This window comes from Cercospora beticola, chromosome 5 (genome assembly GCF_033473495.1).
Source record: "Cercospora beticola chromosome 5, complete sequence".
In the NCBI taxonomy this organism is placed as follows: domain Eukaryota; kingdom Fungi; phylum Ascomycota; class Dothideomycetes; order Mycosphaerellales; family Mycosphaerellaceae; genus Cercospora; species Cercospora beticola.
Window position 1 is genome coordinate 2,093,432 of NC_088939.1, and position 15,337 is coordinate 2,108,768.

General features: G+C 54.2%; 3 protein-coding genes across 3 annotated transcripts; 1 reads left to right on the top strand and 2 right to left on the bottom strand.

Moving 5' to 3' along the window:
* Positions 1–826: 826 nt before the first annotated feature.
* On the bottom strand, positions 827–2,151 carry RHO25_008083 (uncharacterized protein; the record flags this gene model as incomplete). Its single annotated transcript, XM_065603024.1, has 2 exons — positions 827–1,152; positions 1,644–2,151. The coding sequence occupies 2 exons, from the start codon at positions 2,149–2,151 to the stop codon at positions 827–829; spliced, it is 834 nt and encodes a 277-aa protein (XP_065459096.1).
* Positions 2,152–4,168: 2,017 nt separating this feature from the next.
* On the top strand, positions 4,169–5,635 carry RHO25_008084 (uncharacterized protein; the record flags this gene model as incomplete). Its single annotated transcript, XM_023600231.2, has 1 exon — positions 4,169–5,635. The coding sequence occupies one exon, from the start codon at positions 4,169–4,171 to the stop codon at positions 5,633–5,635; it is 1,467 nt and encodes a 488-aa protein (XP_023448982.1).
* A 6,006-nt stretch (positions 5,636–11,641) lies between these two features.
* On the bottom strand, positions 11,642–12,203 carry RHO25_008085 (uncharacterized protein; the record flags this gene model as incomplete). The annotated part of the gene is made up of 2 exons (XM_065603025.1): positions 11,642–12,139; positions 12,168–12,203. The coding sequence occupies 2 exons, from the start codon at positions 12,201–12,203 to the stop codon at positions 11,642–11,644; spliced, it is 534 nt and encodes a 177-aa protein (XP_065459097.1).
* Between the last annotated feature and the right edge of the window lie 3,134 nt (positions 12,204–15,337).

The window sequence follows — 15,337 nt, forward strand, 5'->3', positions numbered from 1 at the left end:
TTCCCTTCACGATACCTTTCATGCAGCTCCATTGTCCGAAAACTCGCTTGAAGCAACGTTGTGCTCACGATATCCCCAGCTTGTCCAGCTTATTAGGCCACGATGCTCTTTCCTCCACCTGGCCCGCCATGCGACGCCAACCTCCGAGAACACGCTTGAAGCAATGCCATGCTCATGGTATCTCCAGGTTGTTAAGCTTGTTGGATCGCGATGCTTCATCCTCTACCTGGCCTTCGAACCAACTCTTCTGCCCGAGATCACGATCGAAGTAATGTCGTGCTCATGGTGACTCCAGATCTTCGAGGTTGTTGGCTTGCAATGCTTCCCGCTTCAGCTGGGCTTCTCCCTGTTCCTTTTGGCCGAGACTGCGGTCGAAGTAATGCCATGCTCATGATGACTCCGGATCTTCGAGGTGGTTGGTTTGCAATGCTTCCCGCTCCAGCTGGCCTTCTCTCCACTTCTTCTGCTCGAGACTGCGCTTGAAGCAATGCCATGCTGACGGTATCTCCAAGTCGTTAAGGTTGCCGGCTCGCACTGCCTTTTCCTTCACCTGACCTTCCATTCAACCCTGCTCCCTGAGAACGCGCCAAAGTGAAGCAATCTAATATACAACTTGCACTTCCGCTAGAGCCTCCGTGCCCAAGCAAAGCTGCCTCGACACAATGACCCCACGTAGAAGGCTGCACGGTTCAGGCACCTGGATAACACTATATCCAGGCTGCTTTACCCATCCCCGTACAAATTCGCGAAAAAACCCCACAAAACAAAAACGCCAAACGCCAAACGCCAGAACCCACCCCTCTTCTCTCTCATCCTCCTCCTCCACTCACGGCCACGGTATCACCTTCCGGCACCTCAGCTCGTACAGCCAGTCTCTGAAACTGCGTACCTCGTGGGTTTTTGGCCAGTAAACCCCGAGGCGACTCATCACTTCCTCCACCGCATCCACGTCCCTCCCCAGGCTGTCTTGATCGACTGCGCCAATGAGTGCCTCCATAGTGGAGGACTTCTCTTTCTCGCCAGGGGGAGGGGCGGGATAACCATTCGCGGTGTGAAACCTCACCATGAGGTTCGTGAGGCCATTCCTATCGGCCGAATAGGCCAAAAATCTGTCTGTCGCGACTCCACTTGAATGGAAGTCTGTGTAGTCGCCTGTAGATAGAAGAGCACCGTTAGTCAACGTGAAACGGAGAAACACGCGGATCATAAAGATGTGAAAGTTTACTTATTCATATTGAGTGACGAAGGGCGCTGACTCTCTGCAGAAGCATTTTGAGCTGTCCCCTGGAGCGTTTCATTTGTTGGCTCTCAGGTAGACGTGGGAAGAGAAAGAGACGGGAAACAGAGATATGGGTTTTCCGTCCAGGATAAATGGGCGTCCCAACTCCGACGAAGCGTCGTTGGCCAATCTCTGGATCGTTCCACCCGCTGGCTTTCAATGGTATATGAAAAGAGAAACAGATGGTACTTGAACGCCTTGGAAAGGAGGCGGCGTCAGGACTCTCGAGCTAGCATTGTCGTTTGCGCTTTGGGGTGTTGCATTCGTGGGCTTGCGAGTGAATATGGAAATAGGGAAAGACTGAAAGAAAAAAAAAGAAACAATGAAAGAAGAAATTCACTGAGAAGTAGAACAGTCAACTTACTTATTCTCATCTGCCCGAGGGCATTTTGAGGGTGAAAACCTCGCAAACAAACGAGGCTCAGTGCCTTATCGCCAATGAGAGCGAGCACTTGGTTGGGCCATTTGGCACCAAAGGAAGCGCCACAATATGTGAGCGCTGTTGTCAAAAGTTCTTCGTCCGTGAAATTGTATTCGAATCCATCGGAGAAGAGAAGGCGGGCACCGGCGTCACCCCAAACGGCATCGACCTGCAGCCGCGGACGGGGAGGGAGAGGCGTCTCTGGCGGGGCAGAAGCTGGCGGCGGAGGCGGAGGAGGATATGAGGGCGGCGGCGGCGGAAGAGAGAACGAAGGCGGAGGCGGAGGCGGAGCTTGCGGTGGTGGTGGTGGTGGTGCCCGGTCTCTGCGGCCAGGAACGCGAGGCGGCGGCGGCCAGGGCGAGTCTGATGGCGGCGAGGGCGACGGCGAGAGCGAGGCGGAGGCCTTGCGCTTCGTGGTCGAGCGGACGGGAGTGACAGGGCGTGAAGACATCTTGCTGGCGATGTCGTGTGCGTGCTGTTCTCCGGGTCCGTCGTGTCGAAGTCGAGTTTCCGTCACTGACATTGATCAAGTCAATCGACAGGGGTGGGCTAGTTCCCGCCATCCCGCCGCAACACAAACAGCTCTGTCAGTTTCGACGGCAACAGTGCGTGGAGATATGCATATTCAACAGAAAGTCCTGCATCGAATTGCCAGAAGCAGGCACAACTGGACTTGCTTCTGGGCATTCGAGACGCTGCACAGGAAGTCGTTTGGCAATGTGGTGACTCCAAATCAAAGTTGCTGGTTCCGAGGCATTGGAGTCCTTTGCCAGATGGGTGGCTGACACATGATAGTACAGTGTACGATCACGCTCAACCAGTATGATCGATCCTCGACCGACGGGTATCGCGTGCAATCTCGCAGAACCGGAAATGGCTTCTCAATGGCTTCAATGCTCGATCCACAGCCATGCCTCCTACGATCGACGACTCACAGAGCATCCCGAACTCTCAAACGCCGCGCACTCCCAATCGAAGGATCCGAGACGCCTACGAGTCGTTGCTAGCTTGATTATTGTCTCTCCAATTTGAAGAGGTGTGGAATCGATGGCGAGGATCGAGATATCGAAGCATAACGCTTGGTCTTTGGCCGGACTTGTGACAGGTCTGGGTCTTCAGTATGTGCAGGAGCTCGGCTGGCGCAAATGTACGAACGATCGTTCCAGAGCATATCCATCGTGACATCAAAGAGGGAGAAACAAGGGCGTCAACAGGCTGGAAGAGAGGCCTGAAGAACATTGTACCTCGTTACATCGGTGCCTGGGACGGTTGGGAGTTGAGCTCTTGAACCTCTTGCGGTCCTCCACGTTGTAAGAGATCATTGCGTCCCAAGGTGATGCATTGGAATCTGCTACCGAGCGGCTGCTCATTATGCGGTAGAGCAATGGTGGATGATGGGAAACCGATATTGAAGCTCCTGTGAGGCAAGCGAAGAGCAAGGGCTCTCCCATCCTACGACGTCCTAGTCTATGAGGCCTGGATCTTCTGAAGCTCAATTTGCGGGTAGGAAGCCGAATTCTGGTACCACTAGCCTGTGCACCTCGAGGCCGCCTCTCAAGCCTGCACTCATGCTTCAGAGGCCACTTCACGAAGCAGTCCGACAATATCATCCTAGCCACAATCGGCCGCCGGAATCGTGTCTCGCGTGGCAACCATATGCCGCAGGACCATCGTAATTATGTGGCTGGGTTCTTCTGCCGTGCCCTGGAAGAGTGCCCTCGTGTGTCCATCAGTCTTTCAGTCCACACTCGACGCAAGCAGGATAATAGCATATGGATGACCTCCACTGTGCTTGCCATCATCGGCGAGTATCGATGGCCAGACCGCAAGTTTGTGTCGAGTCCCCATGCTCGAGATCAGTCCGCCGGGGCGCCAAGACTCATCTCCGAGCAATGCCGAAAGGGCAAGCTGGCAACAAAGTCCATCGAAGACCATCTGTAGACGCTCGCTTTCCATCGCGCGCATTTTTCAGCCCAGGCCTACCACGCGCCAATATATACAGGACCGAGATTGCAAGAACGGCCTCCAATACCGAAGAGGTGAGGTCGGCAGGGCTCCGCAACCTTGCCAAAATCTCCGCGGATTCCCGTTTTTGTGACGACGTGAACGCGGTGCTAGTCTCAGCTTCCGACTTCGGGGGGCCCTCCTAACGGCACTTTGATGGGACGGCGTCAATGTGGGGTAACAGCCTCATCGATCGGTCGTGGCGCGGCGAGATGACGGGCCCATGGAAGCCGAAGGTAACCGTTGTCTCAATCCTGGATCGTGCTTTTGCCTGGCTGGTCACGATCACAAGTCAGCAAGAATGGCAAGCGTATATCAGGTGAACGGAGGTAGGTACCAGAACTCTCTTTGTCCTTCATCTCGCCTTCCACGCTCTTATTGTATTTTGCTCCACGACATCTGCACACCTATTCACCCAAACCATCGAAATAGACTAGCGAGCACTAGAGCGACAAAAACAAAATATGTCTGCCACCATCAAGAGCTCCCGCGCTCTGGCAGCGACCAATATGATCTCCCGATCACGGACAGCCACAGGCGTATGCAGGGCGGCGACGACACAGATTCGAGCACAGCACAGTGGACGACGGCGACTACACTCGACTTCCCACGAGAACAACGGCGTCGCCATTCCAAGCATTCCACAATCAGAGACTATCTCGCCATCATACAACGCACAATCCACCGCAGCATCGACAGCGCCTCTGTCATGCCTCACATTGCCAGAAGTCCTGCGATCATATCTCATCACCACGATGTCCTCATCGCCCGCGCTGCTAGGCGCATCGACGAACCTGCTCCGGAAGATGCTCGAGTCCAAGAACCCACTCTTTGATCTCGAGAAGAACCCGGTCATGCGGATCATCCTCTGGGAGACTTTCTACAAGCAGTTCTGCGCTGGTGCAGATAAGGAGCAGATCTCGAAGCGATGCAACGAGCTTCGCGCTCAGGGATACTCGGGTGTCATTCTTGAAAATGCTCGCGAAGTTCTCAAAGATGAGGCTGGGCATGACGAGGCCGAAGATATCGCATACTGGAAGAAGGGCATGCTCGATACCATCGAGATGGCTGCTCCAGGCGACTTCTTGGGTCTCAAGTGGAGCGGCATGGGTAGTGCAGCAATGAACCGTATGGCAAAGGAGCAAGACCCATCCTCTGATATGGCATCTGCCATGCATGCTGTCAGCAAAGCCGCAGAAGCAAAGAACATCGGACTCCTCCCATCTGCCGAGGAGACCTGGAATCTCCAAGGCTTCCACAACTGGTCTCTCCTGATGCAACGCGAGTACAACACCAAAGGCAAGAGCACCATCTACACCACCTACCAGATGTACTTGAAGCAAGCGCCAGAGACTCTGAGCAAGCATCTCGAAATCGCCAAAGCGGAAGGCTTCACTCTCGGAGCCAAGCTCGTCCGTGGCGCTTATCTCGCATCCGAGCCTCGCCACCTCATCCATGACACGATTCAGGACACCCACCACGCCTACGACTCTGCAACTGCGGCCCTCATTAATCGCTCCTACGATTCTTTCTTGCGCCCAGCGACCGCAGGCCAGACACTCTTCCCCAACATCAACGTCGTCGTCGCCTCTCACAACGCCAACACTGTCGAGAAGGCCCAAGCTCTTCGACAACAGCAGGCGCGCTCTGGACAAGAGTTGACCCCACTCGTCTACGCTCAACTCCAAGGCATGGCAGACGAAGTCTCGTGCAAGCTGCTGGCGAATGCCAAAGCAGCAAAGGACGATCCAAATGCAGTTCAGGAGAAGGTGTTCAAGTTGACGGTGTGGGGCACCATGCAGGAAGCTCTGAACTACCTCTTGCGACGCGCAGCTGAGAACAAGGATGCCGCGAGCAGGACGGGAGAGACGAGAGCTGCGATGCAGGCGGAGTTGATGAGGAGGTGCAAGGCCACGCTCGGTCTGGCCTAGACGTCAAGTCTCGTCTTGGCGTGGAGGACTGTTTATGATATGATGAAACGATGTTGCATTCTGTTTGATTGGCCAGTGTGGCAAGAAACGCACAAAGCATGAGCATGGGCATAGCAAGTTTGGCGCTGGTGGAACGATGACATGAGTTTTTTGAGCGAGGAGTTTCGTGTGGAAATGGTTTATTAGAAGCATCGCGTGTAGCGCAACTCTTCACAGAGTAGATTGGAGCAAATGCTATTGAGTATTATCTGAGATCTGCCCGATCTGAATGTTTTCGAATACTACTGCGCTAGACTTACGATCCGAATTGTACCACTTGCAACGAAACTGTATACTGGAACACCCATTTCGCAAGATTCTGCACCTGTAGTAGTCATACAGTTTCCATACTTCTATCTACAACCCTATCTCACTCTCCCGGCCAGAAAAGGCACATGGCACACATGCATGCACCACGCAGGAACCGAGCAAAAAATGCCTTGTTCGGTGGTTGGTGGCGCACGGTAGAGCCTCGCACTCCATTCCCGACAGGCATGTCCCCACACACCCCTGCCAAATTTTCTCCTCTGGTCAGCTTCGGACTTGATCTCCGACAAGCTTTGTTGCTCTCTATTCCTTGCTCTGCTGCGAACGTGACAAGTTGTCTCGCCTCATTTATGGAGTCTTTGCGCCTTTGAGCTTACGTATTGGTTTTGTGGTGTTCGGTCCTTCTTGGAGATTGGATTTTGTGGAGTGTGGGATCTGGAAGGCTGGCGGAATTGTTCATCACTGTTCTGTGTGTAGAGGTCTCTACATACTGGGAATATGCTTGTTGTTTTGAGCAAGGAATGTATCTTTTGAGGATGTTCTGCATTTCACCGAAGCGTCAACGAAACCCTGCTATCTCGTCATTTTGTCTTGATAAGCAGATAGACTATGCTTATCATCATGCTTTCTTCCACGCTACGTGTTCGGTGTGTGGGATCTCTCGCCCCCTGCTCCCAAGATCCGGTGTCTGAGATGCCATCTGGTTTGTTATCAAAAGGCCGAAGGTAAGCGGCGCTTGTGCAAGAGCACAGATGGGGAGGTGCTGTGGGGTGTCTCGTGTCCTTCAGAATCCTGGCAATTCTATGTTGTAACGTATTCGACGCGCGTTGAGCGCTCGGAGGTGTGCAGAGAGATGGAGCTAGCGTGGCGGCGTGGGTGGAGTTCCAGAGGCGGCGGAGCGCGGTGGAAAGCCGCTTGAACCGGGACTGGGATAAGAGGAGGGCGGAGGGCGGATTACTGATGAGCCCTGATGCCGCGTAATATCTTTCGGCGATTCGATTGCGGTATGATGATGCGTACTGCTGAATATAGTCAAAGCATCGAGTGCTGAGTCTTGAGAGGAAATAGTGAAAGAGGGTTACTGTAGGCACACCACAAGGCTTTGGCATGCCTTCGACCAGAAAAGTGCGCCCAATATCCGCCACCCTTTACACAAGTTGCCACCATTATGATGTTCGTTTCAGCGTCTCTCTACTGCCGGCTGGAGCAAGGCCCCACGGTAGTTCATATTCTCTCACCTTCCGTCTCGATCTGTTCTCGACGACAGCGGTTTGAGCGCGAATTGTGCTCTGACTTCGTCAATGTAGCCACGAGCACAGTATTCCTTCCCTTGCGGCGTGGCTTTCGCCAGTGGCCATGTTTTCTCGAACTTACTCTTTCTTGACGCCGCCGCATTTGGTCGCCCTCGAAAGCCATTTCTGGGCAGTCTTTGCGCAGGAGTGTAGGCGAAGCAATGAACATGTCTATCGCCAGCTTCTCAGCAGTGCCGAGAGGGAACCGCCTTGCGCTCATCTTTCCGCTGGGGCAAGCTCGAGGCCTGGAGACTCTTGCGTCGTCCTGAAGAAGAGCTTGATGCAGTGACTTTCAGATTTGAATGCTCTGGCTGGTTGTCTCGCGTGCGGTTCGGTGGCCGTTGAAATCAAGATGCTGGGCTTTTTGTGTGCGGCAAGGTGGCGATTACGAGGATGTCCTTGAATCGGGAAATCGCAAGGCAGCCTCTTCTATGGTGCCGTGGGTTGTCATGTAGACTCGGAGGAGGCTCTGAAGCTGCTGGCTATCGTGGTGCTGCGGCCATTGTAGTGCTGCTGTCTGCACAGAGACAGTCAGAATCAGCAAAGCTCGTGGGCGCCACGATGCTAGCGTATCGGATTAGGTAGCGGTGGTGGTACTGAGTGGGTGCACTCCCAGCTGGGCAATGAGCTGTTGTGGCATGGCTGAGGGACTTTGTTGTGATGCTGCTCCGTGGAATGTGGAGTTGTCATTGCATTTGGCCCGCAGGCTCGCATCTCGCCCTATCGATGCGGTGAGGCCCCCGGAAGACCTCGCGCGGCATCCTGAGTATCAACTTACCCTCCACGAAGCCATTTCGCTGCTTTGCCGGCGTTGTCGTGCCAATGCCGGCGTCGGAGGGCAAAGATATGAGTGGGGCTTGGCGTCGCTGTGAGCCCTTCGTGTTGTTTGCCAGCCCGCCAGTTCACCACCATCATCAGCTTCACCGCCCTACAACACCACCCACGACGCCTCCGAGCCGTCAAACACGTGCGGCGCTGCATCGGTGAGCATCCCCGATGCTCATCGTGTTGCGTCCATGTCTTCGCGTCGCCTGGCGGCCGAGCAGTGAGGCGGCGGAGGAAATCTGCCTCGATCTGACAGCTTCCAGCTGGCTTCCAGCTCACTCAACCACCACCATCCAGCCCCATAACACCGCATACAACACTCGCAAACCATGGCGCTCACTTCGCGCTGCATCTGCAAGCTCTTGCGACGCTGCGCGTGTGATGCTCGTGTGTTGGCGACGTGTTGTGGTGGAGATATGAGCCTGGAGGGCAAACTTCTTCGCCGAAGTCGAGCTTCCAGCTCCGCTCCAACTCACTCCAACGCACCAACACCACCTCACCACATCATCAACACCCTCCGCTGACCATCCAAACACCGCCGCGCTCCATCTATGAAGCTATCTGGTGCTCAGCGTGTGTCTTGCACATGTCTGCGGCATCGGGTGGTGGAGATATGGCCGGTGGAGGGAAGCGCTTCCGGCTTCGTCGCAGCTTCTTCTTCCCTCCCTCCACCACCACACCTTACCGCAGCAGCAGCAACACCTGCTTATGCCTCCACAGCGGCTGCCACAACCGTCAGAATGAGGCGGCACACGGTACATCCACTGGCGCTGACCGACACTGACTTGACAGAAAACAGTGACCTCCGCCGTCCGCCGTGAACAGTTTGGCAGGACTTCAACAACATCTCCTCTACACATGGCGAGAAGGTCTCCGGGGCTTCTCTCGCTGTGATCGACCACCGAGAACGCCTGACGTAGGGCAATCATGCCTCCACATCGCCACGAACCCTCGAGCCGAAAACACCACCCTCGATCAAAGACCTTTGACCTCGAGCAACGCGACAACGCCGAAGTGCTTCAACAGTCTTTCACGCGCAGGCAACGACATGGTCTTCGCTCATGAGTACGCGGGAACTTGCACGACTCTCTCCCCGTCGCAAGAGCAGGAGTCAACGTGAGCAAGAGTAGGACAAGGCTGCACTCAGCAGGAGATAATCTGGCCACAACACCAACACTCATGTCGATTGACTGAGTAGCAATCATAAGAGCCGGGTTTAGCAGGGCACGATCTTCCCAAGTGCTAGATTGCGATCATGGACAAGCTCACGTGACTGGCACTTCCGCCCTGCTCGCGGAACCTCAGAAGATGCACGAGAAGGACGACAGCTGTGCAGTACTGCATGGACACTGCTATCCCCCATCCATTGGCCTTCGGCTGGTGGTGGGGATGGTGGTGGGTCGTCGTTCTTCTTTACAATTTCTTCTCTGTCTTTTGGCTGGCAGCTGTGAGCTGTTCGGCCAGTGTAAGTCCAGTCTCCATCTTGGTCTTTCATCTTTGCTTTCAGCTGGCATCTGCGAGCCTTATGGCCAGCGCAAGTCCAGTTTACCACCCTGCATTTGCTTCTCAGGTGGTCGTGTGCGTATGCCGGCATAAGTCCTTTGCCCGCCGTGAGCGTCTCGCCGGCGAGGGCCATACACTGTGCTCCAACATCTCTTCATCTTGCACCTTGCTTCCTGCCGGTGTGCCTCTCAGGCCCGGCAGCTTTGGCATCTGTCTTTGGCCGCGGCGAGCCATGGGCCCGCGTAAGACCAAGATCACTCTTCTTCTCTTTTGTCTTTGGCAGCGGTGAGCTATGGCCCGTGTGAGATCGCGACAACTCTTCTTTTCCCTTGCTTCAGACACGAGCAGTGAGACTCAGGTCCTGCATCAACAGCAGTGCTCTCATCCGGACATCAAAACGGACTTCGCAATACGACTGAGAGATCTTTGAGGCTGAGGGTCGACGGCCTTGAGCGAGAGCCATGTGCTCCTCAAGCAGCGTCTCCATTCTGTTCCGGCCATTCTTTTCGTATCATCGACACCTTCAGCTGCTCGGTACTCTCATCCATTCCGAGACATGGACACTCGCCTACAAAGACTCTCATGACCCGCAGGCCGCGCCTTATACTTCTCTTGGAAGTCTCATAAGTCGCGTTTGCAGGATTTGATTGAGTTTGAGCCAAACGCTTTTGAAGCTGCAACTTGAAGTACTTCTCTTGGAAGTCTCTTGTCCTGCAGTGGATAGAGTCGAAGGCTCATTTGTGTGACTTCTCCATCCTCTTATCTCGTATGCCGGCCTGGGAATGCTATGTATATCCCACGCTTTCCCAGAGAGCCCAAGGCAAAAGCTCAAAGTATGTCGAACACAGTCCTTTTTCCTTGACTTTTTCCTCTCTTCCACGGCAGTCGACGTGATCTTCTGTCCTGCCATTCTCCTTTGCAGTCCTTGCACGAACTCCAGTTGACCTAGCCTTCGTGGCTGGATTTGTCCTGAGAGTGTTGCCTCAGCATCGACACCATACGTTTTGCTTGTCATAGCGGAGAGCTTCTTGGCCCGCTGACAGGCAGCGCTTAACAGACACGGATCGAAGGCATCCAAGTTGATCAAGATTACCGATGGCTTTATGCCACAAGCAAGACAAGAAGACACTCAAGAAATGCACGACAAACAAGACCTGAACGACAAGCAAGACCTGCACGACAAGCAAGCCACGCAGATATTGCAAGCCGATGATGTGAAAAGATGGCCGGTTGTGATTGGGATGTGCTCTCGTACTCCTTCCATTGCCGTGCGCCAGTGGTATACATGGGTGAAAGTTTGGTGGTGTTGCCATTTGGAGCTTCATGGAGCAACGCAAGAACGATTCTGGCGCAGAGAGTGTTATGGACAAGCTTACTGGAGGTTTTGTCGAAAGGTGTGAACTGGTTATGAGGGGCTCTCTTGGGGGTCTAGACACGATGCAGGTTTCCTCCGTGTCTTGGAAGAATGTCGCCATCTGCTGTTTTGTGACGGTGCTGTACACTTGGAGGACGGCCGATGGGCTACGCTGGTGTGCATTTTTGCCCAGTTCCGCTCGATCTGCTCAGCAAGTTGCGGGACTTGGAATTAAGAGGGTCACGGAGTGTTGGAGGTCTGGCGACCGACTGTGCTGGTGAGCAACCTTGCCCAGCTTTGTTTGACCTGCTTAGCCAGTGGCAGAACTTGGGATCAGGCGGGCTGTTGAGTGTTGGATGGAGGTATGGCGGTGGGCTGTGCTGGTGTGCAACTTTGCCCAGCTTTGTTCGACCTGCTCAGCCAGCGATGGAGGTGTAGACCAGGAAGTGTTGAATATCTGACAGTGAGCTGTGCTGGTGTGCAATCTTGCCCAGCTCTGCTTCTCTGCGGATCAGGAGGATTGGAAACAAGGAGGACTTCGAAGAATTGATGCTTTCGGTCATGTCTGAACCGATTGGCCGGGACGGCCAACAGCAAATGGGGCCAGAGGCAGACCATGGAGCTTCGGTGGGTTGGGGCTTGATGATGCCAGTTGTGGAATTGTCTCTGAGGTCTTGGGACGCCAACGAATCGTCACGCAAGATATAAGAGTCGGCGCTGCGAATTCTACTTCAAGCAGTTGCATTCGGGGTCGGAACAGATCTTCTTGAAGGCCAGTATTGGCAGGAGAGAGACGACATGTTCGGTTCTGAAGAATTGCAGAGCCATGCCAAAGGGCTCGATGAGGGAGAGTCGATGCACAACGTTTTGCAATATGCAACTCCAAGATGTGTTGCTGTCCACATGGAGAACCAGATATGTTGTGAAAGCGAATTGAGCAGTCTGCACCTCAAATGGATTTCGATGAGCCGCCTCTTGACTGGCTATCTTCTTGGGTATCTCTTGGATTTGTGCATGGCCTTGCTTCTGTTCTTCCTTCGGCGTCCTGTGACGCTCTCGGTTCCAACCTTGCTCTTTCTCTTTTGCTCTGGGCGACACGGCAGAGTCCTTGTCCTTGCTTCTCGGAGGTGCGTTGCGAACTTGAACATGTCCCGGCCTTGAGCGAAGATCGACAAGCACCAAGAATGTGGGAGTCACTGCTTCAAGCAGGGCGAGCCTTGATACCTGGCGAAGGAGTACCCTGCTCTTTTACCTTCCTGCAGAGTAGCCCGGACTTGCTGCAGGTCATCTCGGCAGACGTTCTTTGCAGCATCAAACAATTGCTTCTGCGCACGAAGGCATATCTCGTCAGTCGTGCTCCGCCGTACCGGGCGTTGTGGTGGCTGCGAGGAGCCTCTGCTCCGTTCCAAAAGCATCGAGAAGGCATTCGTCCGGAAGTACCGTATGGTCCCTTTCGTTCGAGGTTGTGCTCTACCCTCTCAATGACTCTTGAGTCCCACTGGCGCCTGTACCCCCGGCTGGTACCATATCCCACTGCTGTCGCCCACGTGTGAGAGTCTTGGTCAAAGTTCCCTTTGTGCTGTCAGAAAAGGGCCACGTAGAACACTGCTGCAGACCGATCGGGCTCGCGCGTACTGTGCGGCGGTCGAGACTTGAAGACGGCGGGAGTCATCGAAGTTGTTACGGCGTTGCCCACGTTGGAGAGATCCACGTCAGGACTGATAGGGCGAGTTGAGTTGAGTGCTACGGACGCCGACTGCTTCACGGTCTCGGAGAAGGGACATAGCGCTTACCAGAATCAAGAGCTCTCACTCAGCCTCGCCGTCCGGTCCACTGGGGAGGCCAATGGCTCGCGAGGGACCATTCGAAAAGCTTGCTGTTGCCTTCGAACTCCGCAGATGGGATGTTGTTGGATGGACGTCCGCCTGCAACGGACTCCATTGCCTTATCCTTGTTGTCACCCATCTCTTCTCCGTCTACGTTGTGCCAACCTCCGCCGAGGATCATTGTGTGTCTCGCTCCTGCCGTCTCGACGGTCGTTTTTGTCACTGCTTGGCGGTGCGCTGGTCCCGTAAATGCTCGAACAGTCTCCTCCACCGTGGTGGACCATTCCAGAGCTTTCAATTGCACTAAGGTAGTGCCGTAATAGCGGCCAGAACGTCTCAAGTGGTGGTCTAGGTGTTGCAGAGGCCTCGGAGGCGTTAGATGGGCGGAGGCCTTCCTCAAGCGGTGGGTTCAGCGAGACTTTCGTGCGGTCAGGGCACTCCGTCAGGCGTGTGCGGATTCGAGATGACTTGGAATGCATCCAATGGCTCGCAGATGCGGTCGGCGCGGGACTTCATGGCGTGGTTCTGCACTGAAGTTGTTTGTTGGGGACGGATTTGCCAAACAGCTTGCGGCTTGCTCAGCTGCACGCCCTTTGCTCGCAAGCAACATCGTGCACAAAACGCCAAAGACACAAAGAATGATCAGCATAACCATCATGGGCATCAGGAAACACCACAGGACGAAGAGGTATCTATGTGACAGCAGCATTCGCGAACGTGGTACTAAACCTCGTCACTGAAGGAAAGGCTGCGCTGGAAAGCGATTGAGCAGCAACACCACGACCCACGACCCGCATCCTCCGACCACCCTTGGCTCTGGCGCTATCCTCAGATGCGCGATCCATCAGAGCCTTCCTGATACTTCTTTCCACCGCGAGCGAGATATCCGGCAATCGACCTACAGAGACGAGGATGGACGGGCGGGCAAAGGGAAGAAAGACATGGACAATTGGCTACTCGACGATGGGCGAGTACACCGTGGCCGGGACAAGTATCTGTTGAACTCGCCATTTCGTTGAATTGAGCAGATACTTGTCCCGGGCACTGCGTGCTTGCCCATCGTGGAGTGGCCGATCATTGGTCTCTATGCCAGGTCTCCTGTTACTCCACGGGGACTTCGACAGCGCTCCAACAGATGCGCTACTACGGCGCTTCCTGAAGCCATCCACCACCGCTTCAAGTACGCTCAAGTGACAAGCGGTCGCCTCTGGTTCTGTGAAGTCCTCAACTGGTACAGGGTTCGCGGTTTCTAACTGTGCAAACGAGGTAAGGACAAGCCAACGATCAAGCGCAGCTGGCGCTATCTGCCTGCTGCTTATTTCTAGCTCCCAAAGCGTTCACTGAACAGTTGCAGGTTGTCAAACCACACGAAATTCCTCGAGATCCCCGACTGCGTACTCCTCTAGTCGATCATCGATAACAAGTGCTGGAGGTCACGCAACGACAATCCTGAAATCTGAACGCGTTCGTTCTTCCTGAAACCGACAAACATGCCCTCTGAGCAACCATACATACCGCAGCACACACAAAGCGACCACGAATGAGGCAGGCGCCAGCGGACATGGCGATCTTTCCTCCGCCGGGGCAACGGGCTGAAGAGTTGGTCAATTGAATTAGGGGAAGCAGAAATGTTGGACACACTGGCAATTTCAAGCAAAGACAAGTTGGGGATCGAAGAGAGGCGCATTACGGCGACATGCGTTGCGGTGTTTCCCATCCAAAATTCTTGTTGCGGTGGAATGATTGTAAAATATTACTATGTGAACGGGAAGAGCACAAAGAGAAGTGGCTGTAGCGTCATGGAGGTATCGATACTAGGATCAATGCGTGTAACAGCACCTTGTCGCATAGCTTTGTATTCTTCTTTGCCTATATTTATGACATGAATGCCTCCACAGCTGCAACTGTGTCGCCCTCAAAACGACTGGCTAACAGCGTATGCGCGTGCCCTCTAGTCAGCTCTACGAGTGACTTGAGCCCAGGATTGTCTGCAAGATGTGTTTTATGCAGCTACGTCTTTTCAAAAGACGAATGGAGAGTCTGCTGGTCCAAGAGTATAAGTCTTCGAGCTCCTGAAAATATTGTGGTGACAAGCACCTTTAATGTCACACCATGAGAACTGCTGCACCATTGGGGTGATTAGAGTACAGGCGGTGAAGAAGGCGTGAAGCACCCTATCAACTGCTAATTATATAGACGCCTGATAGGCGCTGATTCGTTGGCCCTTTCCGCCGTGACTGGCCCAAGTTGATGGATGATAGCCGTTGATGCTGTTTGTCGTCACAAGAAGGAAAACTGTACATCCTGGACGTGCCTAGATCGACACAATGAGGAAGACGGCCGTCGCTGAGCTGGAACTCGGGACTCCTTGTTCATGCCACAGTATCCTGACCTCACTCCAACTCGTGCCCGGGGTGTAGACGTAAGGATCTCGCGAGCATATGCTCGCACCTTCGGTTGTAGTTATGCTCATTCTCCCTTCGGTGCCACAGTGCTAACTCGTCGTTGTATGACCAAGCGGAATGTAAAGGAGCCATGGTAGTCCTCTTTGGCGTCCGGCCTGTTTGCGGCATGTTCTGGCTGTGAGCCGAAAGGA